The following is a 23,393-nucleotide window of genomic DNA, read 5'->3' on the forward strand; positions in this document are numbered from 1 at the left end:
AGAGGAGGATAAAATAAACAGACAATGCTGTTAATCTCCTCTTGGCCTTTTTCAGCTTAAGAGGAATCCTAGCACAGCTCTGGCTACAGAACATAACAAGAGCAGGGTTACCTGCATTATAGGTTGGACTTGGTGATCTCAAGTCCAGCAAGAGGCACATTAGTGCTCCAGTTTTTGGGTGCATAATGGAAATCTGAGATGGGGCATCTTATGTAGTTGGAAAAGTGGCTATTATGAGAATTCAGGCAGCAGCAGCAATACGTATCCCCATGCCAAATAAAATCAGGGCGTTTGGAAGCAATAAAATCACATTCAAAGTGAAACTGCTGTGTGCTGCCTAAATACAGAACATATTTAAATCAATTGAGCACAACAATCTACAGAACTGCACTGAAAAGCCACTCCCATCTCTGTTGATTTCCTTTAACAACCTGCCTTTTGCTGCAACATACCTGGAATCATCTGGGCAGCTTACTGCTCTGTCAAGACTGTCTTTAAGTTACAGTAGAAAATAGCTGTCAGTATTGTTACTCAAGTAGCCAATCTTTCAGTTTATACAGGGATTATCATTTGTGTACTTTGACTCCGCTTGATTCCCAGGCTAGTAATTTATTCTTAGGAAGCCTTGAAAACCTTGCTGAAACCTCACGCTTGCTGTTCTGGACAGTTACATACTCTTCCCCCCGCCCCTGATGCCTGAATAGAGTTTGAATAAGAACTCAACATGAGCCAGCAATGTGCACTGGCGAGCCAGCAATGTGCACTGGCAACCCAGAAGGGCAACCATGTCCTGGGCTGCATCAAAGGAAATGTGACCAGCAGGACAAGTGACATGATTCCCCTCCTCTATTCTGCTCTCCTGAGCAATGCATTCAGTTCTGGTGCCCCCAGCAAACAAGTGACATGGAGTTGCTGGAGCAGATGCAGAGTAGGGCCATGAAAATTATTAGAGGGCTGGAGAACCTTCCTTATGAGGACAGGTTGAGAGTTGGGACCGTCCAGCCTGAAAAAGAGAATGCTCCATGAAGACCTCGGAGTAGCCTTCCAGTGCCTGAAGGGGGCATACAAGAAAGCCATGAAGGACAAGAGGGAAGGGATTGAAGCTTGAGGAGGGCAGATTTAGACAGGATATTGGAAAAAAATTCTAATAGTGGAAGGTGCCCATGTCCATGGCAAGGGGGTTGGAACTTCTTTAAGGTCCCTTCCAACCTAAACCATTCTATCAATTTATCAATTTCACAGCCCCATCTGCTGCTTGTTTTTCAGTAGAGCAGAGCTAAGTCAGAAAAAGAATCCTCCTCCCCTGTGCAGCATATAGAACTGGGGAAATCATAGAATCACAGAATCACCAAGTTTGGAAGAGACCTCAAAGATCATCAAGTCCAATCTGTTATCACAGACCCCATGACTAAATCATGGCACCAAGTGCCACGTCCAATCCCCAATCTGAAGGAACAAACTGTTTGCTGTTTTACATAGCAATGAAGTATCATTTAAACTCAGCAAGCACATTTGTGCTGAAAGTTTCAAGAAAGAAAAAAACCAGGAAATAAACACTGTCCAACCCAATAACTTTCTCCTACATGAAGAGTATTTGTTATCAGACAAAGATTGCAGGGAGTGAAAGTGCAAAGTAAATGACCAATACAGAATAACATGAACCTGCTGTTGCAAGGAGGGGGGGCAGTTTTTAATGAGAAGTAGCATTTGTCAACATGCAGTTTATGAAATAAATTAGTGAAGTCACTGCAGGAGTTAATGAGTTAGTGCCCAATGATGAAATAGTGTGGTTGGTGATAAACAGTTATGATTCCTTCCACTCCTTAAATACAACTTATCTTTAATGATATGCTTAGCAAGGCTAAGGCATCTCTTTCCAAAGCTGGTAGAGGCTAACAGGAAAAAGGCAGCTGCTTACAAATCAGCTCCACTTCTGAACTAGCTTCTGAAGCAGTGATAATTTCACACCATTTGTACTTAAAATACATAGCTCTGGTATCTTTCATTCTATTATACTATAAATGTTTCTTAAGTGCTGGTATCAGAGTGATAAGAAAAGTGTTCAGGTATTTTTAACAGATGATTTAATAATCCCATATCATAAAGCAAATAATTGAGAACAAGAGAAATGTAAGTAAAACTTTCATATTAAAAATAGTAACAAAACCAATAATCTACAAACAAGTTCACAAATACAGTCTTAAAAATCCCTCATAAATGATGGATTTTGAATTCACTTACAAGACAAGACATTCATCAAGATGAGGGTTTCTGACCTCCTGACTTAAAACCTTCCTTTGGGCTTGGCTATACTCTATTTTACATACACAACAGGAACATACATATCTTTAGTCCATCTGAAAAGGAAGAGAAGCAATCAAAGTCTCTCATTATCTGTTACTGAAAGTTGAAGAACCTTCTTTAAAACCCAGCATTTGTCATCCACAAAATTAAATCATCCTTTAGACATTAAACACGTGGATCCACAAATCCACCCCCAAACACCTCCAGACATTTAATGGTATTTTATTTATGCTAATAAGAAAAACAGTAAAACATCTATAGCATAAAAAGTCTACTAAATACAGTAGAAGAACGATGCAAAATTCCTCTCATTTAAAACAGAAGCATCTAAACAGCTTGATGCCAAAAAGAGCTATTGAATGACTCCTCTCTGCCTCTCAATGATGGCATTGATATTCAGAATTAACAAGACTGTGTATCATGTCTTTTAAAACTTTCCAAGCGTGCTCAATGTAAATGAGCCATCATATATTACTAACTGCACATTGGTGCATTCCACAGTAAAGTACTCCTAGGACTTTCAGATGTTTGCAATACAGCAACCCTTGGAAGATAAAGAATGTGTTTTCCAACATGTAACTTGTCAGCTCTGCAATCCACCTCTCACAGTCCTTAGTCTTCCAGCAGATAGTTTGGGTTGACAACCAGAAATGGATCTTCATCAAATGCCTCCTCTTCTCCGGATCCCCTCAGCCCTGATTGTGACAGTTCTATCAGAACGTGGTCCTGCAACAGACAAAAATATGCATTCAAATGAGAACAGAAAGGTTTGTTTGTATGTTTTGAAAGGCATCTTCTTTTGTTGATGAATTGGCCTCTTCTCCCAAGTAACTAATGACAAGACAAGAGGTATGTCCTCAGGTTGTGCCAGGGGAAGTTTAGACTGGGTATTAGGAAGAATTTCTTTAATGAAAGAGTGGTAAGGCACTGAATGTGCTGCCCAGGGAAGTGGTGGAGTCACCATCCCTGGAGGTGTTAAAAAAAACAAAAAGATATGTGGCACTTCAGGACATGCTATAATGGTCTTGGAGGTGCTGGGTAAGATGCTGGACCTGATGATATCTTGGAACTCTTTCCAACCTTAACGATTCTATGAATCCTTCCAATTGTGAAGGCCTTCCTTAACAGGTTCCTAATCTTAACAATTACATTCAGTGGAAAACTCTTATATGCTGTCATCTTGCTAGGAACACTGCCATCTAGTGTTTGTGCCTTCAGAAGTGAGAATATTTTGTGTTTTCATACTTTTTCCTCCAAACTCCACTAGAGCCCCCCTGACTTAAAGCAATCCACTGAACAAATTGCTGTTTGTGTTTCTGTATCCTAATGTAACTAACATTAGATACATAGAAAAATACCACTTATACTTCTACAGGGACACAATCTGGTACTTTGAACTTTTAGTTAATAAATGCCTCTAATTTATTTCAGTGGTTTCTCTAAAATAAACAGGTATCAAACAAAAGAGGCATTTCTACTACATCTATCAATAACACAGAAGCAGAAAAGCTATTTCTCAAGTTAGGAATGTATTCTATCAAAAATGAGTCACTGCACTGTAAGTTAACCCCCTTTCTCACTATCCAGACACTTCTATACCTACATAATGTGTGAGTCGGTGAATCACTTTCTCTATGATCTTCTTTTTATTTATTAGTTCTTCTTCAGATTCTATTTCAGACTCTATTTCCTTTAGATACCAATTAATAAGTTCACTCTTCTTCAATGCTGAATCATCCTCTTCTGGAAAGAGAGTAATTTGCACAAACACGGCAGCAGTAAGATACCATACAAACAGAAAGAGAAAAGGATTTCTATGTTAACATTTACAATGCTGAATAGAGAAAACTGGGCTTTATTTAAGGTGCTTAAAAACCACCAGACTGCCTTCTGTCTCTTAAATCATCATGTTTTGTACAGGAGGCAGTATCATGGTTTAATTGGAAGGGAAGTTCAGGCTCGAGGTGAGGAGAAAGTTCTTCACAGAGAGAGTTGTTGGCCATTGGAATGGGCTGCCCAGGGAGGTGGTGGAGTCACCCACCCTGAAGGTGTTCAAAAAGGGACTGGACGTGGCACTTGAAGCCATGGTTTAGTAGTAATGAGGTATCAGGTGACAGGTTGGACTTGATTACCTCTGAGGTCTTTTCCAACCTTATTGATTCTACGGCTCTATGATTCTATTTAGATTGAGAATTGAAGCTTTCAGTTCTGTGCATCCATATGGCTTACACAGTAAAAAAGCAGACTAATAATCACATCACCCTTCAGCTTTAATAAAAAGCAATTCTTGTATAACTATCCTAAAAGTAAGAGCAAAAGAAAATCACTGTCACGCAAAGCCAAAGTCATACTTAGATATGAACTCAGTATTCTGAACAGATATTGTAGTCTCCACACCCTTCCAAAACCTGTATAGTACTGGCATATGCTAGAACTGCTGCATTTCATTGCAGGACTAGCCTCATTGCAACTGCAGTGTATCACTTTCCCAAGAAAGGATACAGCCATTTAGTATATACTGGTTAAGTACACTCTAAGCTGTGGTTGCTGGCATACATTAAATTTCTTGCTACAGCTTTTAATTGCTGCTGACTCTTCTGGCTAGGTTAAACCAGCATAATGCTACAAATCCTCTTCTGAATCTGCTGTGTCAGTATGCTCCTTGACACACTGGGTTTTGACAAATGAGTGAAGATATCAGAGCTACAAAGTCCAGTAAACCCTATCTGTATCATCAGATACAGCACAGCAACATGTGCACAGGTTTGCATCTGAACTAGTAAGTTCGGTGTCTCAGTAGGCACAAAAATGCCAAGTGCAGCAGCATGAGACAGAGTAACAGCTACTCCTTGAACTCAGGGTCTGCTGTCTTTTTAATAAACAAATTCTTACCTTCCTCTGCTTTCCTGAGGTGCAGCACCAGGAGGTTAGAAATCCGTCGATACTCAGAGAAGCCCAATCTAAGAGAAGCTTTGGGTGCAGCATCCTTGTTTGCATCCTCAGAATGGCCATTGATCCCATTCACAAGACCATTGACACCAGCTGGAGCTTCTGCATCCCCTGTTTGCACATATGCCCAGTTTAAATCTGTAACATCTTTTTAGCTGTTAAATGCTCTGAGTTACTGAAAAGTGCTGCCACAACCAACCAGGTGAGTGGATTCACAAGGAGGCTCTAAGTAGTAAGAGAGTTAAGGAGTCAAGATTCCTAGGCCTTATTAGACAAGAAATAGGTGAGGAACTGAAGAGAGGCATAGAATAGAATAGACCAGACCAGAAAAGACTTTTGAGATCATCAGCTCCAACCGATCACCCAATAACACCTAATCAACTAAACCAAGTGCCCCATGTAGTCTCTTCTTAAACACTTCCAGGGATGGTGACTCCATCACCTCCCTGGGCAGCACATTCCAATGGCCAATCACTCTTTCTGTGAAGAACTTCTTCCTAACATCCAGCCTAAACCTCCCCTGACACAGCTTGAGACTGTGTCCTCTTGTTCTGGTGCTGGTTGCCTGGGAGAAGAGACCAACCCCCACCTGGCTACAACCTCCCTTCAGGTAGTTGTAGAGAGCAAGGAGGTCTCCCCTGAGCCTCCTCTTCTCCAGGCTAAGCAACCCCAGCTCCCTCAGCCTCTCCTCCTAGGGCTTGTGCTCCAAACCCTTCCCCAGCTTTGCTGCCTTTCTCTGGACACCTTCCAGCAAGTCAACATCTTTCCTAAACTGAGGGGCCCAGAATTGGACACAGGACTCAAGGTATGGCCTAACCAGTAACCTCAGACTAAGTTGTAAAAGCTGGAAGTACTTCCCCCTTTGAAAAAATTCTACACAAATTACCATTGACTCCATCTTGGTCCTCTTGATCCTCTATTTGTTGTTCATCATCTTGGTCTAAATTGATGTCAGGAGTCTCAACTCTAATGATGGACTTATTTAAAAGCCGGAAAGCTTCCTTTACATGTTTTGGGTGAACCTGGGGAAGATTTGAACAAACACATTAAATAGGCATGGTGGCTCCTCTGGCGTTGAAAGCTTTTTTCCCCCCACCCAACAGCTCCAGAGATTCACCTCTGATGCTGACAAAGGGCCTTGCTACTCATCTGAGTAATCCTAAGCAGTAAAGGCTCTCAAGTCAAATTATATCTGACTACAAATACTGAGTTCACACAAGGTTATGGAGGGAATAAGCAGCCTGATGAATCTTTCAGGCTTTAGTGATCATGTGGAGTTGACAAAATTTTTACTTAAGCCAAGAACATTTTGAAGAAAGATCAGTGGAGCACAAAACATGAAAAAAATGGATCTGAACTGACATAACATGAGAAAAAAAAGCATAAAACAAACCAGATGTAATGAGTCTCTTCCAGAACTGGAAAAATCACCTCTAGTTGGGCCATGCACTGAAAACTGGGGGAGAGTATGTTTACACTGGATCTTAGGAAAAAGTTCTTCAGTATGAGGGGGGTGAAACTCTAGGATAAGTTGTCCAGGGAGGTTGTAGTGGGTTGAGAGAGAAAAGGCAGTTATTAAGGAAGAGGCCTCCAAGCACATGCAGGATTAATGCTTATCTGTTATCCAAGGTCAGAACTCTGGCTAGTTGCCCAGAAGCAGACAAGCTGGAAAGGCAGAACAGAGAGGAACTGAGAAAAATTCCAACTGCACTAAAACTTAAAGCTGCATTCTACCAATCTACCAATGAAATTTGTTTAGACCTGTCTTTGTTTACAAAATATTCAGCCAGAGTGCCCCAGCACTGTCCCTTTCTTAAAGGCACAGCCTGAAACAGTCCCAGAGGTCATGGATGCCTTCTCCCTGGGGGTGTTCAAAGTGATTTTATGATCCTGCGCTGGCAAGGGAATCAGACTCAATGATCTCTGGACGTCCCTTCCAACTTCCACCATTCTATGACTTAAAGATGCACAATACCACAGTCAAATAGCAAAGCCAGAACTCCCACCACAGTTATATAAAAACTTCTATGTCCATCAAAGGCCTGGTACCTCATCACAGCAGTGCATCCGGGCCATGGCTTCAGACAGCCGAATCATGCTCTCCAACTGCCGCACTGTGATTCTCCAGGATGACTTGGTCACTCCAGAGCCATCGCGCTGCCGCAGACGTTTATACTGCTCCACTATGAAGTCCTCTGACTCCTTAGATATCTTTGTGACAGAAGGCAATGTGACAGTTAGCCATGTTACAAGTACTAAAGTTCACTCTTCCTGCATCAGACTGACAGTTCCCAGACTTTTCTATACTACCTACTGCTTTTCTCTGAAACAGTCTATGCTGTACACATACTAGAGATAAGTAACATTCATACTACGTTAAAATGTTAAGGGCAACAAGGCTGGTGAGAGGGCTTGAACACAAGCCCTATGAGGAGAGGCTGAGGGAGCTGGGATTGTTTAGCCTGGAGAAGAGGAGGCTTAGGGGTGACCTCATTGCCCTCTACAACTACCTGAAAGGTGGTTGTAGCCGGAAAGGGCTTGGTCTCTTCTCCCAGGCAATCAGCACCAGAACAAGGGGACACAGTCTCAAGCTGTGCCAGGGGAGGTTTAGACTCGAGGTGAGGAGGAAGTTCTTCACTGAGCGAGTAATTCGTCATTGGAATGTGCTGCCCAGGGAGGTGGTGGAGTCACCGTCCCTGGAGGTGTTCAAGAGGAGATTGGACGTGGCACTTGGTGCCATGGTCTAGTCATGGGGTCTGTGTTGATAGGTTGGACTCAACAATCCTTGAGGTCATTTCCAACCTTAGTTATACTGTGATACTGTGAAAATTAGATTGCAATAATGACTACAGGAACAATGATATTACAAGAAGTACATTGATGCATTAATTATTTAACAGTAGGTATATGACCATTTCTGTTTCTCTCTTCCACCAGCTTACTTCCAGGCATAATTCCTGTCTCTCTGATGAACTGTTTCATGTTTATTTACCTTTCATTCTGGATGCAAATACATGCACAAACACATACTTGATATACTAACACTGACTACAGCTTTGTGTACACACTTTTAAAGCTGAGTCTATCTGCACACACACAGAAGCAGCTGGAAAACAAACCCCCAACCACATGGAAATGAAATGGGTAGTTTTCAAAACTGTAAGGGAAAAATGCCCTTTCCTTCCACTTGAAAACTCCATTTACAAGAACTTCTGGGGGGAAAAAAAAGAGTCAAATAAATCTAACACAGCCCAGCCAAGCTGCTGTTTGGACAGATCACAAAAATTTGTACTTAGAGCAGTTTTCTGTGTTCTGTGTTTTAGCATAAAGAAATATTGAGGAACAACACCCTTTTAAAACAAAGGCAAACAACCTGCTTGATTAAGCAGTAAGTCAGTAAGACAGAAAAATCTCTGCAGCAGATGCCTGGAATAAGCTGTGCCCTTGAGGTGTAAGGAAACTATGAAACAACTCTTCCCTCATTTTAGGCAGAGGTTAAGAACTGCCACCAAAGCAGTTACGACTACTAATATATCAGTACAGCAGTTAAGACAACAGGGCTGTCTGAGTTTCTGGAGTTGAAAAACAGGAGCAGAGGGCTCCAAAACATGCTGTGTTTCTAGGTATTATTATAGTTCACGCCTCCATTCCTTGGGAGCACTATATTAAGTGTCTGCATTGGTTGGAAAAGCATGTGGTACAGAGTGACTGCTCATTTGGACCTCCTCATACAGAGCAAAAGTAGAATTACCTTTGGTTTAAACTGTCTTGCAAACAGTAGGTACCTTCTGATGTCATCTAATGAATAGACACGATCAACAGATTCTTCCACTCTGGAATGCAGATCCACTATGCGTCTGGCAATGGCGTAATCTGTGACCTGGGATATCATTGCTCTGTTAGATCACTTCCACTTCAGCCCAACATCCAAACAACAGCTGTGTTCCTCCTTCCCATTCCCTTCCCTCACTTGCACTCCTCCTGGCAAAGCTAGTCTTGCCAGAAGCCAGACTTTCTGCCAGAAGATTCAGGAGGTTTTTAATACAAGGACCCATAGCAGAGCAGGGGTAAAAGGCAGTTTTAGGATTTATAACCTGGAACTCTCCTGGGTTACAAGCTAGCCACACAACAGGCAGAAAGCAGCACTCTGAAGCGTGGGAACTGCTTTCTTCCTTTTCATCCTGCTCTGTCTCTTTCATCAGCCCCTTCCAAACTAATCACTCTGGGCAAAGCAGCAGAAAGAACAGTGCTGAACCAACATTAATCTCTGTATCTCATGTCTTCCCAAGGCAAACACCCTATAGACAGGTGGTGGCAGTCTCAGCCTTAGTGACCAGCCATTTGTAAAAATGACTAATGGTGTTAAGCTTGCAGGTCAAATTGCCACAAGATGAAAAGGCATTATCCTTGTATTCAGCAGTGTGCTCCAATTTGTACTGCCAGATTCTAACCTCACTGACAGAAGAAAAGCACAAGCAAGATGCTCTCATGAGATCAGCTTCATGTAAGATTTCAGAGAGCCACCCAGATGGTCAGTGGGCAGAAGTACGTGATGTACAAAAAGAGGCTGAAAGAGCTGGGTTTGTTCAGCTGGAAAAGAAAGAAACTACCTCACTGGCAAGCATGGATGTGAGGGAGACAGGTTGTTCTTAGAAGCAGACTGACAAGGGGCAACAAAGTCAACCATGAGAAATTCTGATTAGCTATAGAAGTTATTTTTTAAAACACATAAGAGGTGTCAAACACTGCAGTGAGGGCCTAAGAGCCTGAAGAATCTCCATTCTTAGAGATACTCAAAACTCACCAGGTCAAGATCTCGGCAACCCAATCTGCATCGAGCATGAGGTTAGACTACAGAACTCCAGAGGTAATTTCTGGCATATATTATTCTACTATTCCTTAGCAATTACCTCATTGCATTCATCCACAAGGATGAAGAAGAGATCAAAGCGAGACATGATGGGAGCTGACAGGTTTATATTCTGTTTTAGCGACTTGGATCTGTCATAGCGCCCGCCAACTGGGTTTGCTGCAGCCAAAATGGAGGTCCTGGCATTCAGGGTAGCCTGACAATGGGGAGAAAAGAAAAAGTAATTTAAAAAAACCCCCAAACTACTCTCTCTGATCACTTGCTCAACCAACTCATAGTAAATCAAATGGGTCAACACAACATCTTTCAGATGGAGCTTCATTGGAGGCACTACAACAACCACTCCTCAGAAGAGCCCAAACCTCTCTGCAGCCCTTTCTAACCAGGCCTCTGCCCCAAGACACGGTTTGATAAATCAATACTTTAACTTTTCACACTCTTGCCAAGAATACTGAAACAAGCCCTTATATCTGCTTTGCACAATGCCCTGTTTTTAACAGTGCAAATACATGCTTTACTTCTACAAACACACACATCTGTATCCTCTTTTAGGGCTATTTCAAGGTTAGGATTTTTCCACTTACTGTTTCCTGTCCACTACTGTTATCTTTTTCTGAATGTTTTTTCTTTTGGGCATGTGGCACAAAAACTTTGCAGGCAAATGATGTCTGTGCTGCCACAGTGAGGCAGCTGCAGAGCTGACAGGAAAAATCTGACAGATGACACTAGATCAGTGCATGTGACAAACAGCCAGGTGATTGTACAGCCTACACAACCTGAGGATTAGTGCAAGCTACCTTTACTCCCGCTTTAGTAATGGATATGGTCTGCTGCTCCATGGCTTCGTGAATGGCTACTTGATCCCGTACATCCATTTTGTCAAACTCATCAATGCAACAAACCCCCTGCAATGGAGGAATAAATAAAAACATTTTAAAAACACCCAGATTCAGTCTCTCTTGAAAAGACAATGTGGGGCTCATCATCACTAACCAAAAACATTTCAAGGATGCAGGAACCTCTGTAGTTCCTGGACTCACATTATCTGCCAGCATCAGTGCTCCAGCTTCAATGACAAATTCATGAGACTCTTCATCTTTTACAACAGCTGCTGTCAGGCCAGCAGCGCTGGAGGCTTTTCCACTGGTGTACACAGCACGAGGGCTGAACTCATCCACATGTCTATGGAGAAGCAACAGGAATAAAGTGTAGAAGTCAGATTAAAACCTGCAGAAGCAAGGTAACTGAAATGCAGTGCTGCTTTCAGCCTCTCAGGACAGGACTTGTTCCTTCCTCAGGAGACAAGTAATACCAAGGTAGACTCTCCCACATCTGGTGATGTTTGAGCCAGCCTTGGCAATTTATCCTTATCTAACTGCTTTCTATCACAGGTGTGTTATTTACCTGTGGTTACACCAGCAGAAAACAAATAATCCAGATCTCCTCCCACATGTTTTCTGCTGATTTCACAAGCTAACAGAGCTCCTTACAGGTCAGGTAAATGTCAGCACAAGGAATAAATAGTTTCACAGCAGGAAGCAGTAAGACTGACCTCAGGCAGTTCAAGGCAGCTTTTGCAATGGCTCTATACTTCTGAGCTGCAGCGTGCGCTGCAAGGCTCAGTTTCATGGAGAACAACGCAGAGGTAAATAAAAAGCATGATAAAATAAAACCATGTTAAGTAGAATTTCCAACTAAAAACCAAAAGAAGATGTAGCATTTAACATAACTTTCAATATTTTTTTTCATGATTTTTCAGGATTAATAGTTGTCTGTTTGTTCATTGTGTTGGTGTGAGGGTCTAATAAGTTTGTCTCTCTCTATGTGAGTCAACAAAGATAAAAGTGATAGCAGAGCCACTGGAAAGAAGGTGGAAAGAATCCTGTCCACCAATCCTGGATGCAAATCAGCTTGTGATTGCATCGTGATAACACGGGACTACAACAATGGACCCAAGGACCCAGCCATCACACCTTTAGGGCAAGATAATCACCACCTGTTTCCTGAGCTTTGTCTGGATGGAGACAGGGTAGACGGAGATTCCCCCCTCCTCCAGCCAGGGTCTTGCCCAAACACACAGATTTCCTGCCACTGGAATTCCTGAGGGACAATATTTGACTACATACCTAAGGACTAAAAAACTGTATAAAAGACTTGAGCAACTGCTGGTTTGTAGAGAGAAACACAGGAGAGAAACAAAGGAGAGAAACAGAGGAGAAAAACGGGGAGAAAAATGGAGATGAAGAAAAACACAGGAGACGGGCCAGGCCGCTGAGAAGCCGGGACAATGCTGCTCCGGAGAACAGAAGCTGCCCGGAGGACCACAGCTCCAGCCCTCTACAGACCCAGGCTGCCCAGAGGAGCCTCAGCACTGTTCCTGTATCAACCCAACATCTCCCCAGAGGACCACAGCTGTTCTCCAGCAAAAGCCTCACCACGGTGTCTCTACAAACCCAACATCTCCTGCAGCACCTTTCCTCCACAGACTTTATCTTGGGGGGGATGAGGGGTGTGGTAATATAATTCCTTTCCTCTTCTATCTCTCGTCTCTCTCTCTCTCTTTTCTCCCTTTCCCTTCTTATGTCCACTTTCTCTATTTTCTCCCTCTTCCTTTCTTATGTCCACTTTATTTATGTAATAAATAGTCTAGCTGTTGATACTTTGGCCTCGTTTGTGCCATTAATTTCACAACACGGGAATATTTAAAAGAACTGTGTCTCTGGACCGAGACATCTAATGTCTCCGGACCGTGACAGTTGGGACCCACCAATTTAGACTAAGCTAAAGCAGGGGAAAAAAAGTTAAGCATTATTTCATCTCTCTCTGGAACTTTTGAGATGTGCAATACATTTTGTGTTTTTCATATTCAATTTCTTCTGAAAATATTTGGAAATTCATACTTTGATTACTATGCAAAGTAACAACAAAAAAAAAATCTTAGTTCATTCTTTGTTATTACCACAGGGGCTTGTTGAGTTTCAGTCCTGTTCAAATACTTCAACCACATCCAAACAGTTACTGGCAAATATTCTTAAATATTTTACTTCCCTTTCCTCTGTTTAGTATCTAAAAGGCACAGTGCACTGTCACACTGCACAGTATTTAAATACTGAGTTTTAATGAGATGCTTACTTTAGAAACTGGCTCTTGGCTGTACTTGGATCACCAACAACACAAACATTAATGTCCCCACGCAGTGAAGTGCCTTCTGAAGTGGTCTTAGGAACTCCTCCAAAAAGCATCAGCAGGATCCCACGTTTCACTTCATCATTACCTGTCCCACAAAAGACACTCAACCAAAAATGCAAAGAAAACCTCACATTTTTCCTACTTAGAACAACTTCAACTCACTAGAATTTTAGGTAAATTCTGAGTGGATGTGCACAAATGCTCTGTCTCCTAAACATCTACTAGAACTGCACTTATGTACTTAATAGATTCAGGGCAGAATGACCCAGAAAGGGGCTGAATTTCTCCATGCTGTGGTGGCTCAGAACAGAGAGCTGATCAAACTTTTCAGAGATAACCAACATAAGTCTTCAAAGTAGCTCTCAGCCAGACAACTGCAAGTATACACACACACATATACACGCACAACAGCATACCAGTACTTGGAACCCTTAAATCTTTTGAAGAAAATTCATATAAAAGAGCTTATACAAAGGAGGTGGGGCTGTTCAGTCTGCAGAAGAGAAGGCTCCCAGGTGACCTAATTGTGGCCTTCCAGTATCTGAAGGGGGCCTACAGGAAGGCTGGGGAGGGACTTCTCAGGATATCAGGGAGTGATAGGACTAGGGGCAATGGAATGAAGCTGGAGGTGGGGAGATTCAGGCTGGATGTGAGGAGGAGGTTCTTCACCATGAGAGTGGTGAAACCCTAGAATGGGTTGTCCAGGGAGGTGGTTGGGGCCCCATCCCTGAAGGTGTTTAAGCCCAGGCTGGATGAGGCTCTGGGCAGCCTGATCTAGTGTGGGGTGTCCCTGCCAACGGCAGGGGGGTTGGAACTAGATGATCCTTGTGGTCCCTTCCAACCCTGACAGATACTATGATACTGTGATTATACCCAGCTGCCAGCTGTAGGGGCTAGTAGTAGATCAGCCAATAGCAAAACCAAACGTTTTTGTCTTTCAGGCCTTACTGATTAAAACCAGCAAGTACTCAGGAAACAGATCTTCATTTTTTAGCACAACCAGCGCTGGAGTGGAGTTTGTGGTAGTTGGCACAGGGCTTCCAAGCTTTCCCAAAACAACACCACAGGGACAGCAAAAAGAATTAGTATTTTCACAACTGAAATCTTCCCTCTCTGAACCAACAACTGGACTCTTACCATGGATAGTGGGGAAGAGGCTGGTGCACAGATTATGGTAAAGGTTCTTATCTTGGCTCATTTCAAAAACCTTTTCCCACTCTTTCACAGACATTTGGTTTTTAATGCTTTCTGCAGTCTGCTCTTCATCTCGCAGCTCTTTTCCACCAAACTTAACAAAGGAAATTAAAAATTAAGAAAGGTAGTAACATGGTCACTACTGAATGCCAAATACTGCAGTCAGAAGGTTACAAAAACTTGCTCTGGAAGCTGAGTGGGAGGAACACATTCAGAAAAGCTGACCTTAGGCTAAGGGATTTCATCACCTTGTAACTTTAAAAACTAATATACCATTTCCCAGGAGGCAAAAATCAGTGGAGCATAACTTCATTTGGTGATAAAAACACAGGAGAGATGCTTGCCCAGAGATTAAAAAACTAGAGTAAAAAACTAGAGTAAACCAGTACAGCATCCTTTAGCTCTATTTTGCTTTTGTAAGCATTCTTCATTAACTGGAATTTACAAGGTCCTCCATTACTCTGGAATGAGGCAGGTAAGTTCAACACCCAGAAGATACAGATGCCATTTTTACCCTAAGTAACAGTGAATCTGCCAGCAGAATTATAGATTAAAGTATCACACCATGCTAAAACCCAGACATAGTCTTTATTTTTTATCATGTTGTAGCAACCCCCCCAAGACGTTATGTGCCAAACAAGAGGCAACAAGAAGAATCACTGTTTTCCCAATGGCAAAATGAAGCAATAGGATTTCCTGGAAGAAAGGGAAATGCAGCAGAAAGGGATGAAAGCTGAATGGAAATAAATGGACCAATAAGCTCTTTAGACTAAAAAGATAACACTAGAAAATAATCACATCTGTGAAAGCTGCTATGAACAAAGACAATCAAAACCACCTGGTATCTAAATCCATCACAATATAAAGACCCTCTAAGACAAAGGCAAGTGGCACACATGCATATTTGAAGCTTGACCCATTCCCACTTTTGATGTAAAAACCATACAGAGCAGGAATCATCAATACCTTTACAACTACTTTCTTTCCAGACTCACCCGTGGATTTGTTGGTGCAACATAACAGGCTAGAAAGACCAGCTTGTATGACAGCTCTCTGACTCCAAGGGCACGGAGTCCTCGGATGCCTTCGGTTTCGTAGCCCTCTGTCCCACTCAGCCGGGCACCGGTTTCTGCGCGCACCCCTGCCATCAGAGCAGGAATCAGAACAGCAGCTCCCACAACAAGCAGGAGGGACATGTCATTGAGGTCATGAGCAGTAGCAACCAACCTGGTGTTGAGAGCTGGGACACATCAGGCACAACAATCAGTGACCCTGTGAAGTCACATTTGTCTCCTGCCTGAGCAGACTCCACTGCCTCTGCACGCAGGATCACCTCCATGCTGCGAGGAATGCTGCCGCGGGGCAGCTCAGCCTGCGTCTCCTGGATGCGAACCTGGGGAAGGAGGGAATGTCCAGCACTGATTAGATGTCATCAAATTTGACACTGCTTCAAAAGCTAAGCTACTAATAAATATATTAAGTACCATCTAACTGCTGCTATCCATGTCAATTGTGAAACTCTTCTTACAGTAAGACAAACCAAAAATCCTTCCACGAATCAGTATCTAAGGAGTCTTTGAGAACCTTCAGAGAGGAGCCACAGGGGCCACAATGACAATTCTGAGAGTTAGGAAAAGCAACTTTTCAGATTCCAGCTGATGTGACTGACAAAATGTTAATGCAGGATGTAAAGTGCTGAGGATTTAGTAAATCAACCTAGAAGACTAGAACTACATGTGATGCATCTGCAACACAAACTAAAAATGGCTCGAATATGTGGGGTTTCAGTGGCTTACTTAGGCAATAAACATCATACAGAAAAACTGCTTTGAAACTATGCATAATTTGCCATGTTTAAACATAAGCCTCTGACAGGCAGAAAGAAAACTTTAGCAGAAATTCTAGTGCCTTTTAAGGTCTTTCCTTGATGCTGACAGAACCAAAATTAATGATCTTCAGTGTGCAGCAGTACAAACAACACTTTTCAAGTACTATGCAAACATCACTGTTGGTCACTGTTCCTGTCTATGTTTAGCTCTTATCTCAGACTAAAAAATAGCAATTGTTGAAAAGGAAATGGAGTTAATGAAACAGTCAAACCAATACCAATGCCCATATAATGTACACAAAGTTAAACTCAACCTAGCAAATACAGGGAGTCACACTAAAGGGCAAAGCAATCCTCAAGAGAAGGAGAAGGTGCAGGTTCAGGACAAGCCCAAGCAGGAGGCTGCCCTCTCCTCAGCAAACTTCTCTTTTCATACTGAGTGTGAGGTTTATAGTCTGGGATACACCTGTATCACCTTTATCAGCCAGGACATCCCAGGGGGGCTGTCCTGGCTGACTCCAAACAACTAATGACCTGCAGCCCTGGATTATGTCCCACAAAAACAGCACAGTCCCCCCACCTCACCACTGTACCTTTTGGAAATCAACGAATCTTGATTTGTTTGTGTCCAGCAGGAATCTCCTCCTGTTGGCACAGACTGGGTTTCTGCAGATGTTTGGCTGTGTGTATTTGAATTGCTGTTCCACATCTTTAATCACCGTCTGGCAGTCAAGGCACAGGAAGGTTCCACTCACAAGCTCAGGATGGACTGGGTGGGTACGTACCACCTGTCCACTGATACGCATCAGGGAGCCAATTTTTGCTGATGTCAGCTCTCGAATTCTGTTTAAAAAAGGAAATTCCTAAGGTTTAAATTCTTGAGCTGACATTTTCAGGCCCAGAGTACTACCCAAGTACTAAGATCCCACCTGGTTTCATTCAGTCCCTTAGTGAACAGTTGTAACAGACAAAAGAAACAAAACAGAGTTCCTAGAATACATTATAATTATACAATTTTCCATAGACTTTCAGATTAATTCTGAAGTTCAAAACAATGCAAAAATTACTCCACTGGTACTTCAAAAGCAACATACTGTATTTTATTATTTTGATTAATTAGTTGCTTTTGTTTGTGGGATAGGATGAACACAAGTACCTGAGTAAAATTCAGAACTGAAAAACTGTTTCAAAAAGATACCCTGCACATCAGAAAGCTTCTCAGTTATATTGGTCAACTGCACCTTTCAGACTATATAATCAAAACATTTTCAGCATGCCTCAACACTATTTTCCCAGCAGTAAAAATGCACAAGTTTCTGGAATTAATGACCAACTTACTTGTGTCTGGTAGGTAAGTCTTGAAATGCAACATAAAAGTCCTTGTTTGAAGGAACGTTTCCATTGTCTCTGGCAAAAATCTTCACTGCACGGCAGAGGTAAGGATAAACCCTGAAACAGAGAAATTAGGTTCAAAATGTCAGTATGCCTTCTTTGCTTTAGACTACATCAAAGGCTTGTATTGTGCATTTCTAAGTTCTGTCTTTCACTGCCACATAGTGCAATAATACACAAATGCTAATCTAAATATGATATTGCTGCATAATAATGCCATTTGCCCTATTTGTCTGAAAGCAATATCATTTTAGGACACTTTTAGCCTTGCATTAAGAAATAGATCTTCAAAACAAGCCACTAGTTCATTAAAAGTATTTTCAGAGCAAAAGATCTAGAGTTTGTTCTGTATTCTCCTACTAACCACATAACTCTTTACCAGACCAAATGCAAATCACAAGTTAACTAACAGTTTCCAGAGAGGAATCCATTAAGAAATGAGTTTTGATCCAGTTAAAATAAATAAATAAAGCCTACAGAAAGCAGATAACTTGCTCAGTTTTTACTGAGCACTTAAGACACTATGGGCCTGAGACCACAGCATTGTTCAGCTCTCAGGTGGTCTCTGCACTTTACCTGTAAAATTCCTCCTGAATAGTGGTAGAGAGCTGCTGGTTGAACTGCTCCAAATCTGCAAAGCTAACGATCAATGTGTTTCGCTCTGGCCGAATCAGTTCCTCGGCATCATGCAGGTATTTGACTTCCCCATCGCTGTTCTGGAACCTTAAAGTGGTTCAGAAAAAACGTTTCAAGAGTTCTGTATCAGGCTACAATTGCATACTCATGAATTCAGGGGAGAAAGGGATGAAAAGGATCACACACATTAGGGATCTGCAAGAGAACAACAGCATCCCACAGTCCCTTGCAAACGTCTGTTCCATTAGTATTTCTTCTGCCCCCTTCATTAATCCATTCTGTAAAAAAGCCCAGCATTTCCTACAGGTGCTCTGAAACAGTGAACTTTATTTATGGTTTAACAATGACTTTGCACCAGCAAAACGGGTTTGGTTTTCTGTTCCTCATGGTGATGTGAATCGGTTCCTTGTTTGCAGCTGGAGCCAACAGCAGGCAAAATGTTGGGAGTCTGACTTACTAAGATGTAACAACGAAGCCGCGAAAGGCATTTTCAACCCCGCTGTCGCAAAACTTTGTTAAGAGGCCAGATGCGCCTGCCAAAGTCCCACCGAAACCTGCCTAGGAAGGATTTTACCAACCAAGGGCACACCACACTCAGACAGATCCCTCAGGGCAGGGGAGGCTCAGCGGCGAGCCCAGGCAACCGGAGCGCTTTCTGGACTGACACGCGCGGGATTGGTGCTGCAGGCCCCGACAGTATCTCAGCCTCGCCAAATGGCGGCTCCCTCTACGAGGCGCTGGCGGCCCGCCGCCGCCTCCTGACAGCCCTGCCCCCCGCACTCACTCTTCTAAGAAGTCCTGGAACAACTTCTGGCATTTCTCGGCCACCTCATCACGGAGCTGCTGGTGCTGGTGCGCTGCTCCCGTGTCCCCCGCCGCTACCGCCAAATCCATCCCGGCTACCGATAACCACTGCCGCTGCCTCAGTACCAGCCGGACCGCGAGCCCGTTCGCGCCACAGCGGACTCCGCGTGCGCCGCCAAGCTGACCAATCAGCGAACGCCGGCCCGATGAGCCTCGCCACGCGCACCAATCGGCGTCCATCGGCCCCCAGAACCCCGCCTCACAGCCCCCGCTCCCCCCTCCCTTCGCGGACGTTTTCGCGCCAAAGGTGCGGCGGCGCTGAGCGGCCATTGGCCGGGCCTGTCAAGGTGGAGGGCCCTTGGGAGTATGGGTCCAGTGTGGGGCTGTCTCAGGCTACTGGTGTCTGTCTCTGTTAGTGAAGCTTAAAGGCTGTAGGGGACTGGTCTGCGGTGGAGGAGTGTGTCCCTTAAGCATCTAGCTGTCTGCCGTCAGTGGCTTCAGCTCTGTCTCCAGCTGCAGTCAACTTTTGCAGGGCGCTAGGCCTGCAGAAGCAAACCAGCTAAAATGTCATTGGTGACATGGACAATGGGATTGAGTGCACCCTCAGCAAGTTTGCAGATGACACCAAGCTGTGTCCTGTGGTCGACGTACTGGAAAGAATGCCAGCCAGAGGGACATGGACAGGCTTCAGAGGCGGACCCAAGCAAATCTTGAAGTCCAACAAGTAATCCCAAGCACAAATGCAGGCTGGGGGATGAAGGGATTGAGAGCTGCCCTGCAGAGAAGGGTGCTTCTGGATGAAAAGCTGGACATGAACCAATAAATGTTTTGTGGGTGCAAAAAATGACAAACTAAGCTGGTGAAGGGACTAGAGAATGGCTGGATGTGATGATCTCAAGAGTCTTTTCCAACCTGAATGATGCTATGATTCTTGCAGCCCCAAAGATCAACCATATCCTAGGCTGTACCCAAAACAGTGTGGCCAGCAGCTCGAGGGAGAGGGTTCTGCCTCTCAGCTGTGGTAAGCTGTGTCCATCTCTGGACTTGGGACAAAAAGGACATGGTCCTGTTGGAATGAATCTGGAGGAGTGACCCAAAAATGATAGAGGGCTGGAACACCTCTCATGTGAAAAAAGACCAAAAACTTTGGGGTTGTTTAGCCTGGAGAAGATTGAAGAAACCTTATTGTACTTAAAAGGCCTATAGGAAAGATGGGGATGTTCTTTTTAGCAGGGCCTATTGCAAATGGACAGAGGGTGGTGGTTTTAAATTATGAGGGGAGATTGAGACTAGATGTAAAGAAATTATTTACATTGAGGGTAGTGAAGCACTGGCACAGGTTACTCAGAAATGTGGTAGATGCCCCCTCCCTGGAAACATTCATGGTCAGGTCGGACAGGGTTCTGAGCAACCTGATCTAGTTACAGATGTTCCTGCTTGCTGCAAGGGGTGCTGGATTAGATGACCTTCCAACCCAAAACATTCCACCAGTGCACCCAGGGTGCTGCAGAGGAGGCACAGAGCCATGGGAAGCCCCTACACTGTGTGTTGGAGATGTCTCAGGTGGCTTCTGGCTGACAAGACCCACTAAGTAGGCTGCAACTCTGACAGACTAACCTCAGGTGAAAATGGTATAAATTAAGCCATGTGAGGATCAGGCCTTAGTTTGGACACCTGGCTCTATGTCTGTAAGGTTGTATTTAAGGTAGGACGGTAAATTTGCCAAGTGAAGCCATGGCTGCCAGCCATTTCTGAATGGCAGCTGGTGGCACATGATGCCTGCCAGCAGGAACCGTTTCAATATCTATGAAAAATTGCTTAGAACCGCTCTGCCACCTGCAAAGTCATTAATCTCTGCCTAAACTGGGAATTTTGCTGTAATTAAGGCAGCTAAGGGCTGACACTTTTCAGTTCTGAAACCCTTTAATAGGTGCAAGGAGCAGAAGCTTCCTGCAGGGGGGTTATTTTGTGTTACAGTGCAAGTGCCATATCGTGAGGAGAGTCTTAATTGCAAAATGGTAAAGGCTGCCTGGCAATTTGGTTTGATGGGTAGAGTAAGATTCAGCTCTGCATGTTTTGCTCACTATTCACTGCTGAGGTCAGGGTGGAGGTTCTGGCTGTGTTAGTAACTTTGAAAGTTGCTATTATTTTAATGCAGGTACTTAATTACAGCTGTGTGATTTTTTTTTCTCCTTTTGTTGTTTTTTGTTTGTTTTCTTTTTGAAGATGGCTAGGAGTTAAAGAGGTGGCAAAGCAAAGATAAATTGCCCAACTGTTTCCAGTTACTCCTATGCTTACCTGCTCTTTGAAATCCAAAGAAAATAAGAAAAATATAGAATTAACTTGAAAACTTTGCAAAACCTTGCTGTCTAATAAATTCTGTATTTTGTGAGATCATATCGTTAAAAACATGCACAAGTGCAAGGTGGTTCTGGGGCTTGTTTATTTGTCTGGTCTTTTAGCTTGCAAGCTGAATGGTGTTAAATCTGAGAGGGTATGATGCTTGGTCTCTATGAATGGTTATGAGCCAAGATATGATTGCACCAGGTTGATTTTGATAATCCCAACAGGCAAACAACACCAAAGTGCTCTGCTGTGTACCATGCAGAGATCACCTGTAACAACGGCACCCCGCTGCCAGAAGATGAATTCTTATATGGAAGAGCTTGAAATCATACTACTGCTGGGTGCTGTCATACAGGACATGCTGGAACCCCAGTATGAACTAGAAGGCAGCCAAGTCATGTGCCACAATGGATACTGTGTTTTTGCTTTGGTAGTGGAGGGCAGGACACAGTTTGCTTTCACCTACAGGGGTGTACAACAAACCTGGAATTGACTGGCTTACAGTGGAAGCACAAAGATTTCCTGGTTTGATTCTTCCTTTCCTCTTCCCCTGCCCCAGTGAGCAGGGAGCAAGCATCTGTGTGGTGCTTGGCTGCCCACCAGGGTTAACCCCTAGGTCAACAGTTGTGTGCATCCATGGGGAACCAGTCCTGCACTTTGCTTCCAAAAGAACAGCTCCAGTCCTCTTTCCTGCTGAGCAGATTAAGACAGCTCAATGAACACAGATGGGTTTTCACAGGAAAATGTTGGGAGTTAAACCTCAGAAGCAAACTGACACTTTGTGTTTGTTTTGAGCAGGTGACTTCTTGGCTAGTCCTTACCACTAGCCTTTAGAGTTTCTCAGTTTAAAAAACTGCATGATTGTAATTACCATCTCTATATCAAGAAAGGGGAAAAAAAAAAGAGGGGTGAGGAGAACATTTTAACTGGTACAGAAGCTGCAGCAATGTGAACTCCATGCAAATTACTGAATTTCCTGTAAGTTACTGGAAATAAAGGACTATGCAAGTTTGACTTTTCCAGAGCTACCAAACCATAGTTGATACCTATCAAAGCCACAGGAAGTTCTGAAATTACTATTTGCAAGGTTTCAAACTAAGTTCTAGCAATGCACAACTCCCCCTGAAGTATCTTGTTATGATTATATCAGGACAAAGACATTTTGCATTTTGATTTATGATCATAATTACTTTCAGTTAGCTAAGAAAAACTGCATGAAAGGATTCTGCATACAAAGGAATCAGCTTCTCCATATGAATGCTTGTTCTTGTGCAGCTACTGTGAATAAATCAAACTACAACATGAGCTCGGCTAACTCTTAAAAGAATTGGGATAAGCACACTTGTTACAGGAATATGTATTTGCTTGCCAAATCTAGAGCAAGAAACACAGTTCTCTGAATATTTTTTTTTGTTGTTGATGTGAAATGTAAGTCAGTAATTTTGTTCCTTATTAGAAGGATGCACTTCCGATGCAGAATACATTACCAGTTCCATATGAACAACAGTAAGTAAATTAAATTCATTCCAGTTGGCTTAGCTGAATAAACAACTGTTTTGAAACTTGGATTCACCAGGAGTAAGTCTGTGATAAGCTGTGTTTGTAATCCACTTACATTTTGTAAACTACCAACTGAGTATCCTGTAAGATTTTGAAGTTAATAATTTGGGGTAAATTAATTACAACAGACTCAAAAGCAGACCTGCAGAGTATGTTATTTCTTGAATGGCGTGACTTCTAAACAAAGTTTAACTTCTACATTTCTAGCACTTTACCTAACTGACCTTTACTATGATTGTTTTCTAATGGACAAGTCCTGTCACAAAACATTAAAATTAAGTCTTGTTCAATGGCAGCTGCAAAAGGTGATTTGCCCTTTCG

The 23,393-nt window shown here is 43.0% G+C and overlaps 1 protein-coding gene across 1 annotated transcript; it reads right to left on the reverse strand.

Annotated features, from left to right (window-relative positions):
• Positions 1-1,663: 1,663 nt before the first annotated feature.
• MCM6 (minichromosome maintenance complex component 6) lies at positions 1,664-19,327 on the reverse strand. Its single transcript, XM_068139150.1, has 17 exons — positions 19,147-19,327; positions 18,303-18,449; positions 17,673-17,783; positions 16,928-17,177; positions 15,734-15,899; positions 15,502-15,647; positions 14,450-14,600; positions 13,256-13,397; positions 11,164-11,305; positions 10,921-11,028; positions 10,164-10,319; positions 9,005-9,133; positions 7,303-7,464; positions 6,140-6,275; positions 5,197-5,364; positions 3,908-4,047; positions 1,664-3,030 (listed from the first exon to the last, which is right to left on the reverse strand). The coding sequence occupies exons 1-17, from the start codon at positions 19,254-19,256 to the stop codon at positions 2,917-2,919; spliced, it is 2,478 nt and encodes an 825-aa protein (XP_067995251.1). The 5' UTR covers positions 19,257-19,327; the 3' UTR covers positions 1,664-2,916.
• Between the last annotated feature and the right edge of the window lie 4,066 nt (positions 19,328-23,393).

Source organism: Melanerpes formicivorus, unplaced genomic scaffold, assembly GCF_026170545.1.
Source record: "Melanerpes formicivorus ecotype bairdi unplaced genomic scaffold, bMelFor1.0.p_v2 SCAF_5, whole genome shotgun sequence".
NCBI lineage: Eukaryota > Metazoa > Chordata > Aves > Piciformes > Picidae > Melanerpes > Melanerpes formicivorus.